Here is a 22,608-nt window from a genome sequence, read left to right on the forward strand (position 1 = left end):
ACACCCCCCAGCCCCCCCTCACACCCCCCCCACACCCCCCCGCTATCGGCGCGGCGCAGCGGTGCTCCTGCTTCCCCGTGCCTATCGCTGCTGCACACACTTCCCAAACACGCCCCGCGCGCGTGTGTGTACACGTGTGTGTGTGTGTGTACACGTGTGAGCGTGTGTGTGTGTACACACACTTCCCAAGCACGCCCCGCGCGCGTGTGTGTACACGTGTGTGTGTGTACACGTGTGTGTGTGTGCGTGTGTACATCACACTTCCCAAGCACGCCCCGCGCGCGCGCGTGTGTGTATGTGTGCTTGTGTGGACCCGGCGTGCGTGCTCGTGTGTGTACATTCTGCGTGTGTGTACACGTGTGTGCGCGTGTGTACACGTGTGTGCGCGTGTGTACACGTGTGTGTGTGTGTGTACACGTGTACGGAGTTCGTGAATCGTAATAGTATTGCGCTTGTGCGCTGTTGGCGACATCATTATCACATGGCTGCAGGGCGGTCATCGCGAAGGAAGTAGCTGCTGTGTTTGACGGAGGGGTAGCGTGTCGCTCATCCACTCGCTACCCACCTGATCATTCACTCGCTCAACCACCTAACCACTCAGTCACCCTCATCACTCATTAATCCACTCACCTACCCACCTGATCATTCACTCACTCAACCACCCAACCACTCACTTAGTCCCCTTGTCACTCATTAATCCACTCACCTACCCACCTGATCATTCACTTACTGAACCACTCACTCACCTACTTGCTCATCCACTCAATCGATGGTACATTGTGGTATTGCCGCTATAGTTCTTTGAGAGCAGGGTGATCATCACGAAGTAAGGTGCCGCTGTGTTTCACAGACACAGCCCGCGGTCGTTTCAAGGTCGAGGGTGATGTCGCTGCTCCGTGTGTGATCCAAAGTGAGTGATTTTTCGGTGTAATTTTTTCCAATTTGGCAAATTTGGACCATGACGCTGGCACACAACGGTCGAATTCCCGTTTTCACTGACGTCACGGGACCTTCAGCGTCCACTGCGAGTGAAGCAAACGGCGCAGTTGGTATTTTACGGTTTATACAAACCACCGCAAGTGTTAACCGGGGCGGCCCACCAGGGATGAACCGCGAACCTCTGCAGCGAGTGGCGAGCGCGCCACCGCTGGGCCACGTCGGTGAACATTAGACCTGGGGAAAGTACGAATTGTAACCGTGTCTCGTGATGGGTTACGCTCATCTGCGCACACACACACAGTGTACACGCGTGCACGTTTGTGGGGAGCGGTGGTGCAGTGGTTAGCGCACTGTGAACCCTGCCATCCGAGTTTGATTCTCGCGCTCGGGTGGTGAGGTGTGCGCACCGCGGTGGGGAGATGTTGACTACCTCACGTGGTATACATGAGGTCGTGGGTTCTATCCTGATACCTGTATACTTGGAGTTTGTGTGTTCTCCCCGTGGTCGCGTGGATTTTTTTTCCCCGGGATCTCCGGTTTTTCCATCCACACTTAGAATCGTGGGTTTGGAGTATTTGGCTGCGCTAAATTTCCACGTGATAATCCACTTCGTTTGTGGCCAGGTTGCTTCTGAATAAGGGCTATGTAGCTCAGTGGGCCTTACCTGGTAAAATAAACAATAGTTTTAAATAGCTTAGCTTAAACATTGGTGGTGAATGGCATCAGACCCTGCCCTGGAGTTACCCTAGATCGACTCGACCTTAAATGAGTATCCGGTGCGGTGTGGTATAAACATCAGCACTCGGGAGATAAAGGCGGCCGGGAGTGGTTGCTGGCCACAATACTCACTCGCTCATTCCCCGTGCTGACCTTAATAGGTGCTTGCTAACAGCGCTTGCCTACACGTGTTTACTATATGCACATGTGTGTGGAGTGGTGTGCTGTGCGTTTTTTGTGTGTGGTTGTGGGTGGAAAGTGTATGGAAAATGTGTTCAAACGTGCGTGTTAGTTATGGGTGTGTGTGTGTAGACGCTATGTCCACCCAACACTTGAGTGTGAGTGTTTGGGGAGCGATGGCGCAGTGGTTAGTGCACTGTGCTAAGAACCCGGCCGACCGGAGTTTGATTCCCGCTTACGTGCATAATCGATGGCAGTGAATATCTGAACCGGTCCTGAGCCTCCCCTAGTTCGACTCAGTCTTAAAACAAGTACCTGGTGCGGTGTGTAAACATCAGCACTGGGGAGACAAAGGTGGCCGGGCGTGGTGCTGGCCACCCATCCCCTGATGTGGCGTGCCGGCCTTCATAGATGCTAACAGCACTTGCCCCAACAGTCTGTTGAGGCTATACTGGTGCTGTTTGTCTTAATCTTTGTGTCGAGTAGGAGAGAGGGTAAATTGAATTTGCAGTGCTGCTGATGGTGGTATTGGTGACGATGTTACTGATAATGCTGCTCTAATGCTGCTGCTGCTGTTGATGCTGCTGCTGAAGTTGATTATGATGTAGATAATGTTTTTGCTGCTGAATTGGCTGCTGCTGCTGAATTATCTGCCGATGATTGTTCCTGCTATAGATCATGATTGTGGTCATGACGATGATGCTGCTGATGATGTTGATACTGATAATGCTGCTGTTGAAGATGATGGTGAGAATGATGATGATGATGCTGCCGATGATGATGCAAGGTCTGTTCCATCTCTCCACGTGCCCGTGGACTCATCTCACTCTGCGGCTCTCAACAAGGAAGCGAGACCCCCATTAAATTATTAATCGTGTTCCACTAAGTGATGGTGGGTGGGGAGTGGTCGTGGTGGAGAGGGAGAATGTAACGAATAGTGATGATGATGATACACATGTATGTTGACCTTCTTTCACATGGTACATAGCCAACCATGCTAATCGGAAGTTGGGGTGATGATGACGATGGTTGTGATGCCGATGATGGGGGTGGTGATGACGATGGTGGTGGTGATCACGACGATGATGGCTATGGTGGTGATGACGATGGTGGTGGTGACGATGGTGATCACGATGATGATGGTCATGGTGGTGATGACGACAACGCTTTTTGACCGAGGCAGAAGCAGTCACTTAATTTCCGGAACGCTTTCGGTGAGTGGAGGAGAAGAGTATGGATTATAATTGGCGGCATAAGGCACTGCCACTAGATTAGTACAAGGCGTGCCTATGCCATAATTAACGTACCATATATATTTTCATTATCGTGAATTTGAAATCAGCGATATATATCAAGATGTTTATTTCGTTCTTTTTCCATGCATGTTGATGTGGTGTGGCCAAATCCATTCCCGGAACAGGGTTTCGGATCTCTGCCGTTGCAGTGAAAGCATGGGGGGGGGGGGCGGGGGGGCGGGGGTGGTGGGGGGGAGTTGTGGTGAGGGGGGGAGGTGCAAGAGCCCTCGACAATGACATTGGAGAAGGAAACGTTTTATTATATTGAGGCCATTGACGCAATACACGTGTTCTGCCACGCTCGCCTTCCTGCTGGTGCTGTCAGCGAGCGCCTGTTAAGGGCGGCACGGCGCGCACATGTGGGGAGCGCGGTGGGGGGGGGGCAGTGCCACGTCCCGTCCGCCTTTGTCTCCCCTCCCCACCACCACCCAACTGCTCGACAAAGACAAAGATCCCCCGTATAACCTTAACAGACTGTTCGAGCAAGTGCTGTTAGCAAGCACTTATGAAGGCCGGCACGGCACATGGAAAGGGCGGGTGGCCAGCACCACGCCAGGTACTCATATGAGGCTGAGTCGACCTAGGGGAGGCCCTGGACTGTTCAGATAATCGCCACTGGTGTTGGCCGTGAGCGGGAATCGAACCCGGGTAACCAGGTTCGTAGCGCAGCGCGCTAACCGCTACACTACCGCTCCCCATACACACACACACAGAATCATACACACAGATGAACACACAGTACACACACTCCCTTATCACCCCTCCCCCAGGAGTTAGACCTCCCCTAGAAGCCAAGTGGTACCTTGCTAATCCCATCATCACGATCATCATCGCCCATAACCCATTACATCACCCATTACATCATCCATTTCTCATTACCCATCACCCATCATAGCACTCATCACCATCGTATATTTCCCATGACCCATTCCCCATCACATCACCCACCATCACCCATCATATCATTATCCATCACGATATTCTGATCTCCCACCACGATCGCCTACCCCACCGTCCCAGTTACTACCCACACACATCGTCACCATCACAATAATGCATCGCACGCTACTTCACGCCCATCACCGCTACCATCACCTAACCCCCATAACTCATGACCATCATCAAAGACAAAGATCCCCCGTATAGCCTTACCAGACTGTAGGGGCAAGTGTTGTTAGCGAGCACCTATAAAGGCCGGCATGGCACATGAGGGGGTGGGTGGCCAACACCACGCCCGGCCGCCTTTGTCTCTCTCGTGGCGAAATTTACACATCGCACCAGGTTCTCAATTGAGGCTGAGTCGACCTAGGGGAGGCCCAGGACCGGTTCAGGTTAATGACCACCATCATCATCACCACCACCATCACCACACACATTACCCTTCTATTACCCGTAGCTCAAAAAGCCACCGTCACAACCACCGCCTTCGAACATCTTCGCTGGCTCCCTCATCGCACGGCCCGCACGGCACAGACTTCTTCTGCTGCTGCTCCACGTGGGGGGAGGGGTGTGGGGGGGGGGGGGGGTTGCCCCCCCCCCCCGCTGTGTCCGCGTGAACAGAGCCCCTACAACCGATGCAGGAGACGCCCCTCCTGCTTCAGCAGCAGCAGTGGAATCATTTCCCCCGCGTGAATTATGAATGCGGCGGCGCATTTAGTGGGGGGGGTGCAGAGGGCCGGGGGTGTGGGGTGCTGAGTGCGATGGGAGGGTGCTGAGTGCGAAGGGGGGGGGGTGCTGAGTGCGAAGGGGGCGGGGTGCTGAGTGCGATGGGGGGGTGCTGAGTGCGATGGGGGGGTGCTGAGTGCGATGGGGGGGGTGCTGAGTGCGATGAGGGGGGGTGCTGAGTGCGATGGGGGGGGTGCTGAGTGCGATGGGGGGGGTGCTGAGTGCGATGGGGGGGGGTGCTGAGTGTGATGGGGGGGGGGGTGCTGAGTGCGATGGGGGGGGTGCTGAGTGCGATGGGGGGGGTGCTGAGTGCGATGGGGGGGGTGCTGAGTGTGATGGGGGGGGTGCTGAGTGCGATGGGGGGGTGCTGAGTGCGATGGGGGGGTGCTGAGTGCGATGGGGGGGGGTGCTGAGTGTGATGGGGGGGGGTGCTGAGTGCGATGGGGGGGGGTGCTGAGTGCGATGGGGGGGGGTGCTGAGTGCGATGGGGGGGTGCTGAGTGCGATGGGGGGGGTGCTGAGTGTGATGGGGGGGGGTGCTGAGTGCGATGGGGGGGGTGCTGAGTGCGATGGGGGGGTGCTGAGTGCGATGGGGGGGGGGTGTGCTGAGTGCGATGGGGGGGGGGGTGTGCTGAGTGCAGGTTTGCTGGGTGCATGGTTCAGGGATGAGGATGTGAAGTTCGTGGTGCTTGGTGCGCTGGGCGTGCAGAGCGCGCGCGTGTGGAGAGCGGCCTTTGGAGGCGTTCGCGAACAACACTTGCTCCTACAGTCTGTGCAGGCTACACGGGGGTTCTTTGTCTTTGGGGAGCGGGAGTGTAGCGGTTAGCGCTACGCTGCTCTGCAAACCCGGCGACCCGAGTTCGATTCCCGCTCACGGCCAACACCGGCGACGATTATCTCAACCGGTCCTGGGCATCCCCTAGGTCGACTCAGCCTCAATTGAGAACCTGGTGCGATGTATAAAAACATCGCCATTGGGGAGACAAAGGTGGCCGGGCGTGGTGCTACTCGCTTCCAGCGCTTGCCCCAACAGTCTGTTGAGGCTAGACGGGGGATCTTTGTTTTCTGTGCCCACCGTCCAGGATGGGGAGGAGTTTGTGCTGTGGGTAAGGGGTGCTGGGTGTTGTTGAGAGCTGCCGGACGCTGCCTGGTGCAGGGTGGTGTTGGGTCGCTTGTGCTGGGGCCGGTTGGGGGTGCAGGGGAGGCGTTGAGGCTGTGACTGGCTTAATGATCAACACGGAGGGGGGCGGTGATGATTTAACAGAGAACAAAGGCAGATGCCCCTGCTTCAGCATCCAACGCGAACCCCATCACGAACCCCCATCCACAACCCTTACCCCATCGCTAACTCCATCGCTAACTCCAACCCTTACCCCACCTCTAACCCCATCCCTAACATTAACCCCTAACCCCATCCATAACCCTAACCCCCTACACCTAACGTTAACCCCATCCCTAACCTCTATCCCTACCCCTAATCCCACCCATAACCCCCACCCCTACCCCCGTCTCTAACTCACGGCCCGGCCACCCCGTGGCTGGTCCCCCCTCTCTGCTCCCCAGCGCTGGGCCTGTGGCTGGGTGGGCGATGCCTCCTTTGTTTTGCTTCGTCCCCAACGTCCCCCCCCATTCCCCTCTTTCACACCCCCCCCCCCACGTCGAGTGCCCCCCGGCTGCCCATTCCATCTCCCTTGGTCCCCCCCTCTCTCCTGTGTAATCTCTCCACTCTCTCGTCCACCCCTCTGTCTCCACTCTCTCCCCTCCCCTCCCTCTCTCTCCACTCTCTCCTTTCTCACGCCTCTGTCTCTTCTTTATCTTCTCCGACTCTCCCGTCAACCCACCTCCCCCTCTCCCCTCTGTCCCTTCTCGCTCCCTTCTTTCTCTCCCCTCTCTCTCTCCCCCCCTCTCTCTCCCCCCTCTCTCTCCCCCCTCTCCCATTTCTCCCACATGCTCTCTTTCCCCCCCCCCCCCCATTTTTACCCTCTCTCTCTCCCCCCTCTCTCTCCCCCCTCTCTCTCCCCCGTCTCTCTCCCCCTCTCTCTCCCCCCTCTCTCTCCCCCCTCTCTCTCCCCCCTCTCCCCCCTCTCTCACCCCCTCTCCCATTTCTCCCACATGCTCTCCCCCCCCATCTCTCCCCTCTCTCTCTCCTCTTTCTCCTACTCGCATCTCTTCCCTCCTCCCACCCATCCCCGTCTGTGTTTCATCTCTCGCTCATCACTCTCTCCCCACCCCCTCTCACGCTCTCCCTGCTCTCCCCTTTGTTGCTGGGCGGTGATTTCACACCCGAGCCCCCCCCCCACTGCCCACCCCCCCTACCCCACCCCCCTTCCCCGTGTTCACGCCTCGCTCACTCTCTTATTCCTGCTCAGCTCGGCTTGAGCCGATCGCAGTTTACGCTGTGCAGGTTTCCCGCGGTTGCGCCGGCGCGTCGCTCTCGGCTTCCCGACGTTTCGCTCGCTCCACGTGCCCCGGGGAGCTTTCTTGGCACGTGGGGCCGAAACGTCGGACATCGTGCCCAACCGCGCGCGTACGGTACAAGCACGCCCCCGAAGAGACGCTGACCGATGGCGGGTCGGCATCCGGGGCGCCTCGCGGCGAAAACTCCACCGCTCCACTCCGGTGGTGGAGTTCGCTGCTCCAAACGCCGGCGACCCGAGTTTGATTCCTGCACGCGACCAACATTGGTTGACGAATATCTGATCTGGTTCTGAGCCTTCCATAAGTTGGCTCGGCGTCTAAACGTGAATCCCCGGTGCGGTGTGCAAACTTCGCCACCGGGGAGACAAAGACATCTGGGAGTGGTGCTGGCCCCCCACCCACCCACTTGCGTGCCGTGCCAGCGTTCATTTGTGCTGCTCGCTAACAGCACTTGCCTGTTAAGGCTATGCGGGGGACCTTTGTCTCTGTAGGATCTTCGTGGGGCTGCAATGTGGCCTGGCTGTAGCACGTTCTGTCGCTCTTTGCAGACGTTCAATATTCGACCCCGGTGGGCCGCCCTGGTTAATACTGCCACGATAACAACACCACTACCGCACGCCGCCTGCTTCACTCATAGTGGTCGTTAAAGATGCAGTTGACGTCGTTCGCAAGAGGACACCATCGTGCGTCGCCGGCTAAAACCACGCCGCTGGACTCTGCTGTGCCACAGTTGGTGCTTTATCCGCCGCGGGCGATAGCGAGTGATGATGGGTTCTGTCTGTCCTGCGTCACGTCCTGAGCGGTGGCACGGTGGTTAGAGCAGTTACATCGCACCAGGAATCGGTTATTTTGAATTGCAGTACACACACACACACAGCAGTCATCGCCCCCTACTGCGGGAACTCGGCAGGAGCCACCTGAAATCAGGACAATAATTAAAATAATAAAAACGTCAACATGAAACTGTGCACCACCGCCGCACGGCGTCCGCTCGTTGTTCTCGTGGCGAGAGAGACGACGACTCGGGAGGCGCCCGGAGGAGGAGGAAACCGCCGCGGACGGGCGGGAAGGCAGCAGCAGCCGCTCGGCAGTGAGCCGGCGTGACCAACATTTGCCCACGTTGAGGTGTTGTCGGCCAAATGAGTGAGTGTTTACGTGTGGGAGGAAAACTGGAGCGCCCGGAGAGAACCCACGCTTGAGAGCGAGGGGGAAACACTCGATCCAGTACGGACGGGACAGCCGGAGCCCACATTTTTGCTGTACCTCCTCCTCCTGGCGAGCCAGGGTACGGCTCCTCCTCGACGCCCACGGGAGAAGGGAGTTTCACGGCATCTGTGTGCAATCCACCAACCCTCGCTGCTGCCTCCACATGGTGCTGGAGTACAGGCAGCCTCGTACGGCAGCACGGCCGCCGCCACCGCCGCACGGAAATGAGTCCGCAGGAATTGGCGAGAGGCTTTCCTGGGTAAACGAGCGGAATCGTGACGAGGATGATGATCGTTATCTTGTCGGTGGTGCTGATGTCAATTCTGCTGTTGTCGGTGGTGAATGCAGCGGACCGCAGGGAGAGAGGCATTCGTTCCTGAGCCACAACACCGCTGCCACCACCACCACGCCGCCGCCGCCGCGTGGTGATGAGCTGGCGGTGGCCGCGGCGCCGGCGTGGGGGAGGCGGTGCGGCAGCGGCGCGAGCGAGCGGGCGGGCGTGAGGGATGAGCGGCGCCTGCCCAGAGTTCACCCCGCAGACCTGGAGGCCCTCCAAGTGCAGCAGCTGCTTCAAGCCCCGCGCGATGCACGAAGCAGCAGCAGCAGCAGCAGCAACAACAACAGCAGCGCAGCAGCAGAAGCAGGTGAGTCGCAGGAGTATTGGGAAGAGTAGCAACAGCAGTAGCAACATGTATGTGTCAGTTTAACATGTAGGCTTTCGCGACCAATATTATTCATAATAAAGGTTTTTGGGTTAGATCGCGTTATTTCTAAATGTGTCGTAACCCTCCACCATCCGACACGGCCAATCAGCAAAATAAAGTGTCACGTTGACAAAAGACAATTAGTTCACTACTTTAGCCCACCGGTGTGTTGAAGAGTGAATCCACAACATTTACAGTTTGAATACGACGTTTCGCTAGATTTGGTACAGTACACAAAATTCAAAAACTAGTATCTTGCACGAAAGACGAATTACCTAAATTATCAACAGGTGTATATCGGATTAATTGTTTATGTGGCAGATGCTATATTGGACAGACGGGACGTAACATCAGCATAAGACTAAAAGAACATCAGAGAAATATTAAATTATCTCAAACACAACTGTCGGCAGTGGCAGAACATGCTTGTCACCAAGGACACTCAATTGATTTTGATAACGTTGAAGTGTTGTGTAAAACTAATTATTACTGGCAAAGACTAATTGGAGAATCCATTGAAATTGAGAGAAACAGAAATAACTTTAATCGTTCTGATAGCTATAGGCTTAGTGCGGCTTGGAAGCGTATTATTAAATAATACATATTACAATCCTTATAGGGGAAACACATATTAATTAACGGATTACTAATGTGCATATAATCACAATAACACACATTACAACTAATTACTAATCTACAACTCATTACTAATCATAACCATTGACTGATTACCAATCGATTATATAATTACAATAACCCCGCTCCGCCTCAAATCACTGCACCTGAAATGAGTTAATTGATGATGTCACCCTGCTGCTCTATTTAAGACCGAGAGCAAGTGAGGGCTTTACCATCCTGGCAAATTGCCCGATGATGCTGGATGTAATTACCAGCGAAACGTCGTATTCAAACTGTAAATGTTGTGGATTCACTCTTCAACACACCGGTGGGCTAAAGTAGTGAACTAATTGTCTTTTGTCAACGTGACACTTTATTTTGCTGATTGGCCGTGTCGGGTGGTGGAGGGTTACGACACATTTATAAATAACGCGATCTAACCCAAAAACCTTTATTATGAACATGTATGTGTGTTTGTTGAATTTCCTTCGTGCCGTTCGTAGCCAACCGTGCTCACCGGAGGATGCTAGGGGAGTTGGTATGGGGGAGGCGGAGGGCGGGGGTGCACAGGGTGTGTGTTGTGTGCCTGTGTGTACGTTTGTGATTGTATGCAATGCTAAACTGCACAGTAGGGAGCACAGGTGGTGTATCTGGCAGTCATCTCAGTCGGCCAACCTGTAACCACCCGGGTCTGTACCATACCGTGTTACCTTGCCAGCAGCGAGTCCTCCACACTTCACGTGGCCTCAAAGTGCACCTAGCCTGGCACAAGCGCTGTGGTGACATCACTGCCACTTGGTGGCGAATGGTGGCCGTAGTTGATGTATGTGTGCGTTAGTGCGTGCCTCTCACTCACTGACTCGCTTCACCCGTTCACACAAGACAAAGAAAAAGATCCCCCGAATAGCCTTAACAGACTCTTGGGGAAAGTGCTGTTAGCGAGTAGCAGCACCTATGAAGGCCAGGCTGAGTCGACCTCGGGGAGGCCCAGGACCGGTTCAGATAATCGTCACCGGTGTTGGCCGTGAGCGGGAATCGAACTCTGGTCGCCGGCTACGTAGCGCAGCGCGCTGACCGCTACACTACTGCTCACCATACCGCTCACCATAAGTGGATACACATACACGCACACAGAGACTCGCATACACACAGCACCACCACGCTTGGCCGCCTTTGTCTCCCCGGTGCCGATGTTTACACACCGCACCAGGTGCTCATTTAAGTCGACCTAGGGGGGGGAGGTCGAGGCCACCCGGGCGGTGGCCCAGCACGGAAGCCAGATCAGCTCGTCCGCTTCCCCGCATCCACCCGGCCGGTCACAGTTGCTACCCCCCCCCACGCATGCAGGCTGGGACCCCCTCGATGGAGAACGGGGGTTCGGGGACGGGGGGCTCCGGCGAGCGGGGTAAGCGCCCCCCCGGGGTGAAGCCGCCGCTGCCCAGGAAGCCGGCGGCTGAACTGTGGACCCCTCCGAGTCCCGGTGGGGTCTCGCTGGGTCTTCGGCCGTCCCCCGTCTCTCCGCCGCCGCCGGCGTCCCCATCCCCGCTGTCGTCCCCGGCACGCGTCCCGGCCCAGAACAACAACGACGACGACGACGGCGGCGAGGATAGCGACGAGGGCACCGCCGGCGCCACGCCCAACGGGAAGCGCCGTGGCTCGGCGCCGGGCGCCGTCGCGCCGTCCGGCCTCGCGACCGCCGCCGGGGCCGACCGCGGACATCCGGCGCGAAACGACACGGACCGCAAGCAGCGATCGGCCGAGTCGCGCGGCCCGCTCGGCGGGGTCGGCGGCGGCGGCGATGGGGCCGGCGAGGCCTGGGGAGCCGGCGGTGGCGGCGTGCTGACGGCGCAGTGCAGCCGCGACAGCGGCGTGGCCGTCGAGTCCCTCGACCGCCTCGAGCTCCCCGCGGCGCCGTGGCCGAGGTCGCGGGCGGCGGACGGCGGCGGAGGCCGCGGCGCGGCCCCCGCCGCGGCCCTCGCCGCGCGCCTCTCCAGCTGCGTCTCCGACGACGTCGAGTTCCTGTCCACCACTTCGAGCTCGCTCGGTGACCTGTCCGGCGGCGAGGACGTCTCCGGGTGGCCGCTGCCGGGCCCTGGCGGCGGCGGCGGCGGCCCCCCTCGCCCCCTTCCCCTCCTCCTGCTCCTCCCCGACGACCCCCGCTCGGCTGGGAGAGGAACGGACGCCGACCACTGCAGCGTCGAGGATGGCGGCGGCAACGGAGGCGACGACGACACGGACGGCGCCGACGGTGCCGGCGGCGGTGGCCGGGCGATGCCCGTGGCGGACTTCTACCGCACGGGCGAGACACTGCAGATGGAGGACGTCGATGAGGTTGCGCTGCTGCCGGCGCCGCCGCGGGACGGGGAGTTCCGTGAGGCCTCGCTGCAGAAACCAGCGGAGGTGCGGCAGGCGAGCCGCAAGGCCGTCGCCGACATCTACCGGCCCGGCGAGCCGGCGGCGGCGACCGATCGGTCCCCGGGGCCCACATCTTCGGCGCTGACGAACGCGTCCGGCCTGACCCGACCCGGCCACCTCAAGTCTCCCACCAGACACCCCGCGTGTCCCGGGCCACCCAGAGGAGACGCATCCGCGACCGGCACCAGCACCGGCAGCAGCCACGGCAGCACCAGCAGCGGCGGTGGTCCCGGCTGGGCGATCGGCGCCGGTGCCGTAATTTTCTCCAAGTCGGCAGCGCACGGAGAGCTGGCGTCGCCGTCCGGGGAGGTCTTCTTCAACCGCGTCGGTGAGGACGGGGACGAAGAGGGGGCCTACGACCTCCTCTCGTCGTGCCACAGCTACCCCGCCGCCCCCACGCTGCCCCTCGCCGATGGCGACCCCTCCCGCGGCGCCGCGTCCCAACGCCACCGGCGCCACGAGACGTCGCGACCGCCACCCGTCTTCGCGAGGGGGCAGCTGCCTCCGCGCAGACCGCTCGCCGGGGTCACCGCCGGGGTCACCGCCGGGGTCACCGCCGGGGTCGCCGCCGTGGCCGCCGCCGGGGCCGCCGCCGGGGTTGGCAGCAGGCCGCCCCTTGAGCAGCCAGACGTGCCGGAGGACGAGCCGGCTCAGCCGCCCCCCAGGAGCCACGGCCTCCAGCTCGGGGGGCTCGGGGCCCAGCTGCAGCGTAAGCTCACGGGGCGAGGACGCGGCAAGAGCAAGGCGACGGGGGCCGCGACGGCGGTGGTGGCGGCGGCGGCGGACACCCAGCCGCCGAGGGGCGCTACCGTCAGCGCCGCCACCGCCGCCACCCTGGCGGCTGCGCCGGCACCGCCGAAGGATGAAGACGGCTCGGAGCAGCGAGCGAGGCCCAAGCGCTGGCACTCGTTCCGGGGGCTGTTCCGGTGGGGCCGGCGCGGTGAGGAGGCGGCCGGCTCGGCGGGGGCCGACGGAGAAACTTCATCTTCCCCGCCACCGCCACCCCGGTGGAAGATCGGCATGGTAATTACAACGGTTGCTGTTGTGGTTGTGTTTGCCGAGGTGACGGCATTGTGATGGCATGTGGCCACACAGCAGAGCCTTGTTTTAGATCATTTGCGGTTCGAGCCCAGCGGCCACCCCAGTAAATACGGCCAGGTAAATTGAACGGTAATACGCGTCGTGTGGTGCTCGGCGTATCTGTGCACCTGTGTCTGTGTGTGTACGCCTCCGTGTGTGTCCTAGCGCACGTGTGCGTCACCCCCAGGGGGGGCGGTAGTGTAGCGGTTAGCGCGCTGCGCTTCGAACCCGGTGACCCGTGGTGTTGGCCACTCACCCCCCACCTCGTGTGCCGTGCGGGCCTTCATCGGTCCTCGCTAACACCACTTGCACCAACGTTCTGCTGAGGCTACACGGGGGATCTTTGCCCTTTGTCCTGTCACCCCCAGGTGAAGTCTGGCCGCCTGGGCCTGTCTCGCTCTGTGGAGAGGCTCCACTCATCCGGTCCACCCGAACACCCGGAGCGGAGCGGCCCTGGCCGGGCCTGGACTCCCGCTCGCCCGACTCCCTGCTCGCCGCTGCAGGAGGACCCGGATCCGGCTTACAGTCCGGTCCCAGCTGCACCCGAGCGCCACGCGCCACAGATGTCGCTGCACCGGACTCGCTCCGTGCCCCTGTCTCCCAACAGCTCTTCGCAGCTTCACGGCGCTGGGTGAGAGCCCCGGCGAGGGCGGCGGTTGGGGCGGTGGCGTGGCCCAAGTGGCGGCCTTGTTCGCCGCTCGGCGCAGAGATTCGCGGTTCGAATCCGGCGGCCCGCCCTGGCTCGCGCCGCGGTGGTCTGTGTGTTTACCGTATTAAGCTTGAAAATATCACTCCGCGCCGTCTGCTTCACTCACAGTGGACGGTAAAGATCCCGTGACGTCGTTCGCAAGACTAGGCCGTCGCGTGCCAGCGTCACGGTCCGAATATGAAAAATCACACCGCAAATTACTAAGTTGGGATTACGCACGCAGCAGCCATCGTCCCCCACCCTCCCCCCCCCTTTGGTGCCAAGTCAACTCGTGCCGCACAGGGACATCTGCCACCGGGGGCGCCCCTTTCTAACGTGTTGAAATACGATGCAGTCCCCTGACGATGGCCAACTCTGACCACGGCTGCCACGATGAAACCCGTACCTCTCTCACACGACGCTCTTTCCTCCGCACCCTGCCCCTTTGTGCCCACCTCCCTCCTGCTTCTCACCAGACACCCCGAGCGCAAGGGTCCCGATCGCCCCGAGCCGACGATCGCAGGGGCGGCGGCGCGGCCCCCCGCGCCCCCCCTCTCCGTGCCGCTGCTCTCCCCCGGCGCGACCTCCGGGCCCCCCGGAACGACCCGCGGGCCCCCCGGTGAGGCCACGAGCCCCGTGTCCTCGCAGGATTTTGTCTACGGGAACATGGGTACGGCGATCGCGGCTAAGGCGTGAGCGCTTTACGAGGGGCCGTGTGAACGTGTGGACGCACGTGGGGAGCGGTAGTGTAGCGATTAGCGCGCTGCGCTACGAACCCAGCGACCCCAGTTCGATTCTCGGTCATGGGCCTCTCCTAGGTCGACTCTGCCTCAAATGAGTACCTGGTGCGGTGTGTAAACATCGCCACTGGGGAGACAGGCTGTTGGGGCGATACGGGAGATCTTTGTCGCAGTGTGTCGGTGACGACGACGATGATGATGCTGAAGATGATGGCAAGGCATCCGTAGGGTTAAAAGTGGCCGGAGGGGTGCTGAAGGCTCGGCCCCTCCCTTCTAAATTGATCTGAGCTACGGCCGTCGCATCCTTGCCTCGCGCACAGGGAGGGCGAGGGCACGGCCAGAGCCGGGTGGCGCCCTCCAGAGGCGGATTCCTCCGTCACTCGTCCTGCCTAGCGGCCGACGCTCGTCTCGAGAGTTCGCTGGCTGTGTCGTGCTGCCCCCCCCCCAGCCCCGCCCTACGAGTGATGATCGTGACGAGGATGGTCGTGATGATGATGGTGGTGGCGACGATGTTCATGAGAATTCTGAACGTGACGGTCATGGTGATGACGACGTGCACGATGAACGTTACATCCGCGTCGTCGGCGAGGATTATCCTTTTTTAACAGAGATGACGACGGCGATGATGTTGACGGTGACGTCGATGACCGTGTGTGCGATGGCGCGCGGCAGGTGAGGGTCGAGCCAGCATGGCCCCCGCGAAGCAACCGCGGGCCACGCGCACGGGGGGGCCCAGGGACGCCCCCTCCCTCCCCTGCTCCCCCCGCTCCGCCGCCAACTCGGCGGCCCCCACGCCGAACCCCCCGGCCGGCGCGGCGTGGCCCCCCCCTCCCTCCTCCGACGCCTTCCGGTGGGCCCCGCCCGCCTCCAAGGCCTGCCGGGAGCTGCCGTCCCTGCCGTCCCTGCCGTCCCTGCCGGCCCTGCCGGCCCTGCCGGCCCCGGCTTGGCCCGCCTCTCCCTCGTTACCGCCGCCGCCCGTGCCTCCGGCGCCCGCGTACGGCCCGGCCCCCCCTCCGCCCCCAACGACGCCGCCTCCCCTGCCCCCGCCGCCACCGGCGCCGCCGCAGCAGCCGGCGCCGAGGCCGCCGCCGGCCAAGAAATCGGCCGATCCGGCCGTGCGGCTCCCCGACGGCCCGGCGAGGCCCGGCCCGCCGGAGCGGGCCCGCCGGGACGCGGTGGGCCGTGCGGCGACGGCGACGACGCCGGCTTCTCCTTCGTCCTCCGCGTCTTCGCCGTCGCCACCGTGGTCGTCGTCGTCGTCGTCGGCGACCTCGTCGGCCCGCTCGCTGCCGCAGAAGCCGCTTCGTCACGGCAAACCGGACAGGATGGCGGCGGCGGCGGCGGCGGCCGTGCCGACGACCCTCGGGTGGCGGCCGACGCTGCTGGAGGGCGTGGAGGACAGCGTGGGCGTGGCGGCGAGGATCCGCTGGCTCCACGCCGACGCCCTCCGCTCGCTCACCGCTCGCTGTCACCGGCTCTTCGCTCTGCCGGCGCCGCCCGAGGAGGGAGGGGCCGGAGGAGACGGAGCCGCCGGGGAGGGAGCGGCGTGGAGCGATTTCACGCTGCTGTCGCCACGCCCGTGCTGCGCGCTGCCCGGCGCCGTCTTCTACGTGGCGACGCGGAGACGGGGCCCGCCGGGGCCCACATGCGCACTCAAGGTTGGTGACGGCGCCGTGATGGCGCTGTGATAACGACGACGACGACGATGATGATGATGATGACGACACCGATGTGCTTTGAAAAGAGGCGCCACCCTCTATCCCAAAGCACATCGATCGGTGTCTCGGAGATAAGTTTACACGCCATAGGCGACTTACATCATCGCATCTCAGCTCGACATCTTTTAAAAGGGCACCCCTCGTGGCAGCTGTCCCTGTGCAGCACACGGTGACCCAAAATCTGGCCTTTGAGCAGTAGGGGGAGGGTGATGATTGATTGAGTAATTTTGGCTAATTTGGACCGTGACGCCAGCCTGCTCTTGCGAAGGTCGTCACGGGATCTTCAACGTCCACTGTGAAGTGAAGCAGGTGGCGTATAGTAGTAATATTATCGCAATTGAAACACGCGCAGTATTAACTGGGGCGGCCCGCCGGAATCGAACCGCGAACCTCTGCAACGAGCGGCGAACGCAGTGCTAGCGCTGGGCCGCGTCTCCACAGCGGCGTCGCTGCATTCCTGTGGCACCATCGCCAATGCCGGTCACATTGTTGCCGATTTGTTTTTGCCAAATCGGTGCTTCAGAATCAGAATACTAGTGCTGGAGAAATCTGATGAGCTATAAAGCTCTTTTTCACAGAAGTCCAGTGCTTACAAGTGGCCATCACTCCTCTGCTCCCTCCCCCCCCGCTACCTGCACCCTCTTCCCCGCACAGGTCTCACTGCGGCCGCGGACCCCCCACCAGGCGGACCCGTGCCCCTCCTCCACCCGTCGCCCGCCCCCCCACTTCAACGTCCTCCGCACGGGGCCTCCCGTGGCCATGTTCGTCCCCTCGCACCTCGGCCCGCCGCCACTCCCCGCCGCTCCGGGGCCGGTCGCCCCCCTCCCCCCCACCCCCGGCGCCCCCGCGGCGCTGCTCCGCGCCGTGAGCGTCGTCCCGGACGTGCCGCGCCGCCCGCTCTCGGCGCTGGTGCGCTCCACCGTGTCGCTGCACCGCGCCGAGCCCGAGCGCTACGAGCGCCTCGCGTGCCTCCTGCTGCTGCAGCTCGCGGCGGCGCTCGAGCACCTGCAGGCGCACGGCCGCAGCGCCGGGGCCCGGGCCCTGCGGCCGCACAGGCTCTACCTCGCCGCGCCCAGGCCCGAGGCCGCCGCCGCCGTCGCCGCCGCGGCCTCCGACGCCGCGGCCTCCGACGCCGACCTCGAGCTGCAGAGGCTGCTCGTCGTCACCGAGGACGAGGAGGATCACGACGAGGCGGGCGAGGGGGAGGACGCGAGCGGGCACTCTCACCGGGGCGAGTCGGATGCGTTCCACCTGGGCCTGCTGGCCTACCACCTCGCCCACCTGCCCGACCCCTTCAGCGACGACCCCACGCTGGCCGACCGCCTTCGCGCGCGCCGGCCCGAGCCGCCGCGAGGGGACGGCGGCGGCGACGACGAGGAAGAGGAGGAGCGGGAGAGCGAGGAGCTGCCGCCCTTCCCGCCGCTGTCGCTGTACTCGGCGGGCCTGCAGCGGCTGGCGCGATTCCTGGCGACGCGCCGCGGCCGTCGCGCCGCGGCGCTGCGCGACGCTCGCGCGGCGCTGCAGTGCCTCCTGTGGGGGCCCCGCGCCGACGCGGTGCGGCTCATGGCCGGGGGCGGTCCCCCGGCCCCCCCGCCGCCTCGCGCCGGCGGGAGCGGCCGACCCGCGCTCCGGGCCGAGCCGCTGCAGAACTGGCTCGACGTGAAGCGGGCCCTGCTCATGGTCAGGTTCGCCGAGCGGTCGCTGGAGGCCGGGGCGGGCGACGGCGGAAGACGAGGAGGGGTGACGCTGGAGGACTGGCTGTGCGCTCAGTACCTCGCGGCGCCGGACCCCGCAGAAATCTCCCGGGCCGTGAATCTCCTCCGCATTGACGCGTCGCCGTGAGCGACGACCCCGAGCGTTGGGGGTCGTCGCCATGAGCGACGACCCCGAGCGACCCCGGGCGTTGGGGGTCGGGGTCGGATCCCCCCCCCCCCCCCACCGGCCGGGGTGAGTGGTGGGCGACGGCGTTGAGGCCGCCCTGGGGCCCGGGCGAGGTGGACGGCGGCCCGGTGGCGCTGGGGTTCGTGGTTGCCGTCAGGACTGGGGTTGACGCGACTCTCTCCGTCTTGCACTGGTGGGGGGGGGTCAGGGGGCGGGGTGAGTGTCGGTGAGTGAGTGTGGATGAGTGTGTGAGTGTGGATGAGTGTGGATGAGTGTGGATGAGTGTGGATGAGTGTGGATGAGTGTGTGAGTGTGGATGAGTGTGTGAGTGTGGATGAGTGTGGATGAGTGTGTGAGTGTGGATGAGTGTGGATGAGTGTGTGAGTGTGGATGAGTGTGGATGAGTGTGTGAGTGTGTGAGTGTGTGTGAGTGTGGATGAGTGTGGATGAGTGTGGATGAGTGTGTGTGTGTGTGGATGAGTGTGGATGAGTGTGGATGAGTGTGGATGAGTGTGTGAGTGTGGATGAGTGTGGATGAGTGTGGATGAGTGTGTGTGAGTGTGGATGAGTGTGTGAGTGTGGATGAGTGTGGATGAGTGTGGATGAGTGTGGATGAGTGTGGATGAGTGTGGATGAGTGTGTGAGTGTGGATGAGTGTGGATGAGTGTGGATGAGTGTGGATGAGTGTGGATGAGTGTGTGAGTGTGTGAGTGTGTCAGCGGGGAGCGGTGGCGTAGCGGTTAGCGCGCTGCGCTACGAACCCGGCGACCCGGCTTCGATTCCCGCCCACGGCCACCAACACCGGTGACGAGAATCTGAACCGGTCCTGGGCCTCGCTTAGGTCAACTCAGCCTCAAATGAGTACCTGGTGTGGTGTGTAAACCTCACCACTGGGGAGACAAAGGCGGCCGGGCGTGGTGTTGGCCTTCATAGGTGCTTGTTAACAGCACTTTCCCCAACAGTCTGTTAAAGGCTGTACGGAGGGGATCTTTGTTGCGTGAATGAATGGCGGTGAGTGTAGGTGAGTGTGCATGGCGGTGGGTGAGTGTAGGTGAGTGTGCATGGCGGTGGGTGGTGAGTAGGTGAGTGAGGGATTGTGGTGGTGAGGTGGGGACTTGTTCAAGACAATAGCCCAGGCACGATCAGATGTGCTTGTTGTGCATGTGCACCTGTGAGTACTAGTAGGTGCGTGGTGAGTACGCGTGTCCTCTGTGCACCCATGCACGTGTGCGTGCGTGTGTACGCGTGTGTGTGTGCGTATGTATGCGTGTGTGTGTGCGTATGTGTGCGTGTGTGTGTGCGTGTGTACGCGTGTGTGTGTGCGTGTGTGTGTGCGTGTGTGTGCGTGTGTGTGCGTGTGTACACGTGTGTGTGTGCGCGTGTGTACGTGTGTGTGTGCGCGTGTGTACACGCGTGTGTGTGTGTGCGCGTGTGTGTACACACGTGTGTGTGTGCGCGTGTGTACGTGTGTGTGTGCGCGTGTGTACGTGTGTGTGTGCGCGTGTGTACGTGTGTGTGTGCGCGTGTGTACGTGTGTGTGTGCGCGTGTGTACACACGTGTGTGTGTGTGTGCGCGTGTGTACACACGTGTGTGTGTGTGCGCGTGTGTACACACGTGTGTATGCGCGTGTGTACACACGTGTGTGTGTGTGCGTGTGTACGCGTGTCTGCGTGTGTACGCGTGTGTGTACGCGCGTGTGTACGCGTGTGTGTACGCGTGTGTGTGCGTGTGTACGCGTGTGTGTGCGTGTGTACACGTGTGTGTGTGCGTGTGTACACGTGTGTGTGTGCGTGTGTGTGTGCGTACGCGCGTGTGCGTGCTTGTCTCATGTTTACGTCGCCTCGTCGGTCGTTACTGCTATATGAGCCATTGGAAATCCGCGTAAGTGACCCTTGAAATCCGCGCAAGTGACCCTTGAAATCCGCGCAAGTGATCTTTGAAATCCGCGTAAGTGATCTTTGAAATCCGCGTGACCTTAGAAATCCGTGGGAGCGCCTGCTCTTTGGCGCAAGGTGAACTCTTCCAAAAGGAGCGCCTCCTCGTCGTCGTCGTCGATCGTTTACAATTAATTATTCGCTGAGTTAACGTTGAATTAACGAGTTACCGCTCGTTAAGAACCGGGGGGGGGGGGCAGCTAACTGGGGCCCCTCGCAGATGTCCCTTCCCCCCCACACTTTCACCGCTCCTTGAAAGAAATAAAAAGTTTGCAACAAAATATAAATAAATAATTGTGGCGCGGTTAATCGAGAAAAATTCAGACGCCAGTCAGCACCGAGAGAGAAGAAACAACCTCGAGACTGGCACAGATCTGGCATCGACCATTACCAAATGTCAACCAGGGCACGTGGGTGAGGAGCTGGCAGCCTTCACCCCCACCCCCCATCAGCCCCGCCTCGCACACAGCGCAGGTAGCCCCGCCCACTGCTCAGGTAGCTCCGCCCACGTATCGGCTAGCTCCGCCCACAGCTCCGGTAGCCCGGCCCACTGCTCGGGTAGCTCCGCCCACTGCCCGGGTAGCCCGGCCCACTGCTCAGGTAGCTCCGCCCACTGCTCAGGTAGCCCCGCCCACTGCCCGCATCGTGCGCTGTGCACGATTTTTAATTGTTTTTGTTAAACCGGCGACAAGATCGGGGATTGTCATGAACTCTTCGTGAGAGACATGAGGAGGAGGAAGGGGCTTACCTGGCACACACAGCGGGGGGCTGTCCCGGCCACACGGGGACACTCGGCAGCCGTGCGACGCGGCTGTTTGACGTCTGACGCCGGGGCCCCTGCGTGCTGGGGGGGGGGGGGTGGCGAGGCGCCTGGGGCTATCCCGGGTATCGCCGTCACTCAGGTGAGCGTTGATCTTTTGCACAAATGGCCGCACAGCCTCTACTGTATTGTTGTTAGTGTAGCGTTGGGGAGGGTTTTACATTCTCTGCGTCGTTCTTTACGTTGTCCGGGTATCCGCTAGCGACTTGTATACTGTCCGCCCGTTAGTAAGTTGATTGCGAGTTGTTGAGGACGGCTGTCGGTAGTCCTCCACGTGCACTGGGGGCTTTGATGACCTCTTGACCTTGAGCCGATGACTACCGCGCGACCGTTCTTCTCGTGCCGTGTTCTGCAAACAGCGCGCGCGGTCGCTTCGCAGTCGGGGGGGGGGGGCGATGTTGTTGTTGCTGCTCTGTGATGCCGGTCGAGTCACGTGGTGACGGCGGCACGCGAGTGAAGCAGGGATCGTTAACGACGCAGCCGCGGTCGTGGTGATCACCGGGGGCGGCCCGCCGGAACCGAACCGCAAACCTCTGCAGTGACCGCGGCCGACAGCCGCGCCGCATTCCTCGCTTCACGTCACCGATGGTGACGATGGTTTACACCCCAGGCGGTGACGATGGTTTACACCCCAGGCGGTGACGATGGTTACAGCCCAGGAGGTGACGATGGTTACACCCCAGGAGGTGACGATGGTTACACCCCAGGTGACGATGGTTACACCCCAGGTGACGATGGTTACACCCGAGGCGGTGACGATGGTTACACCCCAGGCGGTGACGATGGTTTACACCCCAGGCGGTGACGATGGTTACACCCCAGGCGGTGACGATGGTTACACCCCAGGTGACGATGGTTTACACCCCAGGTGACGATGGTTTACACCCCAGGCGGTGACGATGGTTACACCCCAGGTGACGATGGTTTACACCCCAGGCGGTGACGATGGTTTACACCCCAAGTGACGATGGTTACACCCCAGGCGGTGACGATGGTTTACACCCCAGGCGGTGACGATGGTTTACACCCCAGGCGGTGACGATGGTTTACACCCCAGGCGGTGACGATGGTTCACCTCCAGCTGAGGTTACGAGCTCCTGTCATTGGTTTTAAAATGTAATAATATTCACATTTATAATAATTCCTGAACGCTTGTTGATTGACGTTGACGGCAATGTCCGGAGAAATAAAGCGAGACGTGGCCGGAGGTGCCGCGTGCGTGCAGTGGCTGTACGAGTCCGTGCGGTTGTGGGCTTCCGTGTGAATTTTGTTTGGTGGCACGCAGACATCATTACGGCGCGGCGTCACACAGTGGGCACGGCCTCTCGGTCTCGTTCACGGCCTCTCGGTCTCGTTCACGGCCTCTCGGTCTCGTTCACGGCCTCTCCGTCTCGTTCACGGCCTCTCCGTCTCGTTCACGGCCTCTCCGTCTCGTTCACGACCTCTCCGTCTCGTTCACGGCCTCTCCGTCTCGTTCACGGCCTCTCCGTCTCGTTCACATGGTCTCACCGCGTGCGTTTTCAGACTGAGCTGAGCTGTGAACATTCACAGCTCGGGTCTAAGCAGGATTTTCGTGAGGTCTATTGACGG

General features: G+C 61.1%; 1 protein-coding gene across 4 annotated transcripts in view; it reads left to right on the plus strand.

Annotated features, from left to right (window-relative positions):
* LOC116953635 (uncharacterized) overlaps window positions 1–22,242 on the plus strand; it is a 34,370-nt gene extending 12,128 nt beyond the window's left edge. For 2 of the 4 annotated variants that reach the window (XM_076051863.1, XM_032974017.2), the window contains 6 exons: window positions 8,768–9,063; window positions 11,089–13,179; window positions 13,605–13,867; window positions 14,401–14,594; window positions 15,337–16,322; window positions 17,037–22,242. In XM_076051863.1, the coding sequence (XP_075907978.1) occupies window positions 8,926–9,063; window positions 11,089–13,179; window positions 13,605–13,867; window positions 14,401–14,594; window positions 15,337–16,322; window positions 17,037–18,224 (4,860 nt within the window). In that variant the 5' untranslated portion in view covers window positions 8,768–8,925 and the 3' untranslated portion in view covers window positions 18,225–22,242. Of the gene's footprint in view, window positions 1–850; window positions 911–8,767; window positions 9,064–11,088; window positions 13,180–13,604; window positions 13,868–14,400; window positions 14,595–15,336; window positions 16,323–17,036 lie in introns of all 4 variants that reach the window. The other 2 variants (XM_076051864.1, XM_032974018.2) reach the window with 2 other exon arrangements.
* Window positions 22,243–22,608: the final 366 nt, after the last annotated feature.

The sequence above is a fragment of the Petromyzon marinus genome, chromosome 52 (assembly GCF_048934315.1).
Source record: "Petromyzon marinus isolate PM22_M1 ecotype Great Lakes invasive population chromosome 52, UKy_Petmar_22M1.pri1.0, whole genome shotgun sequence".
NCBI classification, from domain to species: domain Eukaryota; kingdom Metazoa; phylum Chordata; class Hyperoartia; order Petromyzontiformes; family Petromyzontidae; genus Petromyzon; species Petromyzon marinus.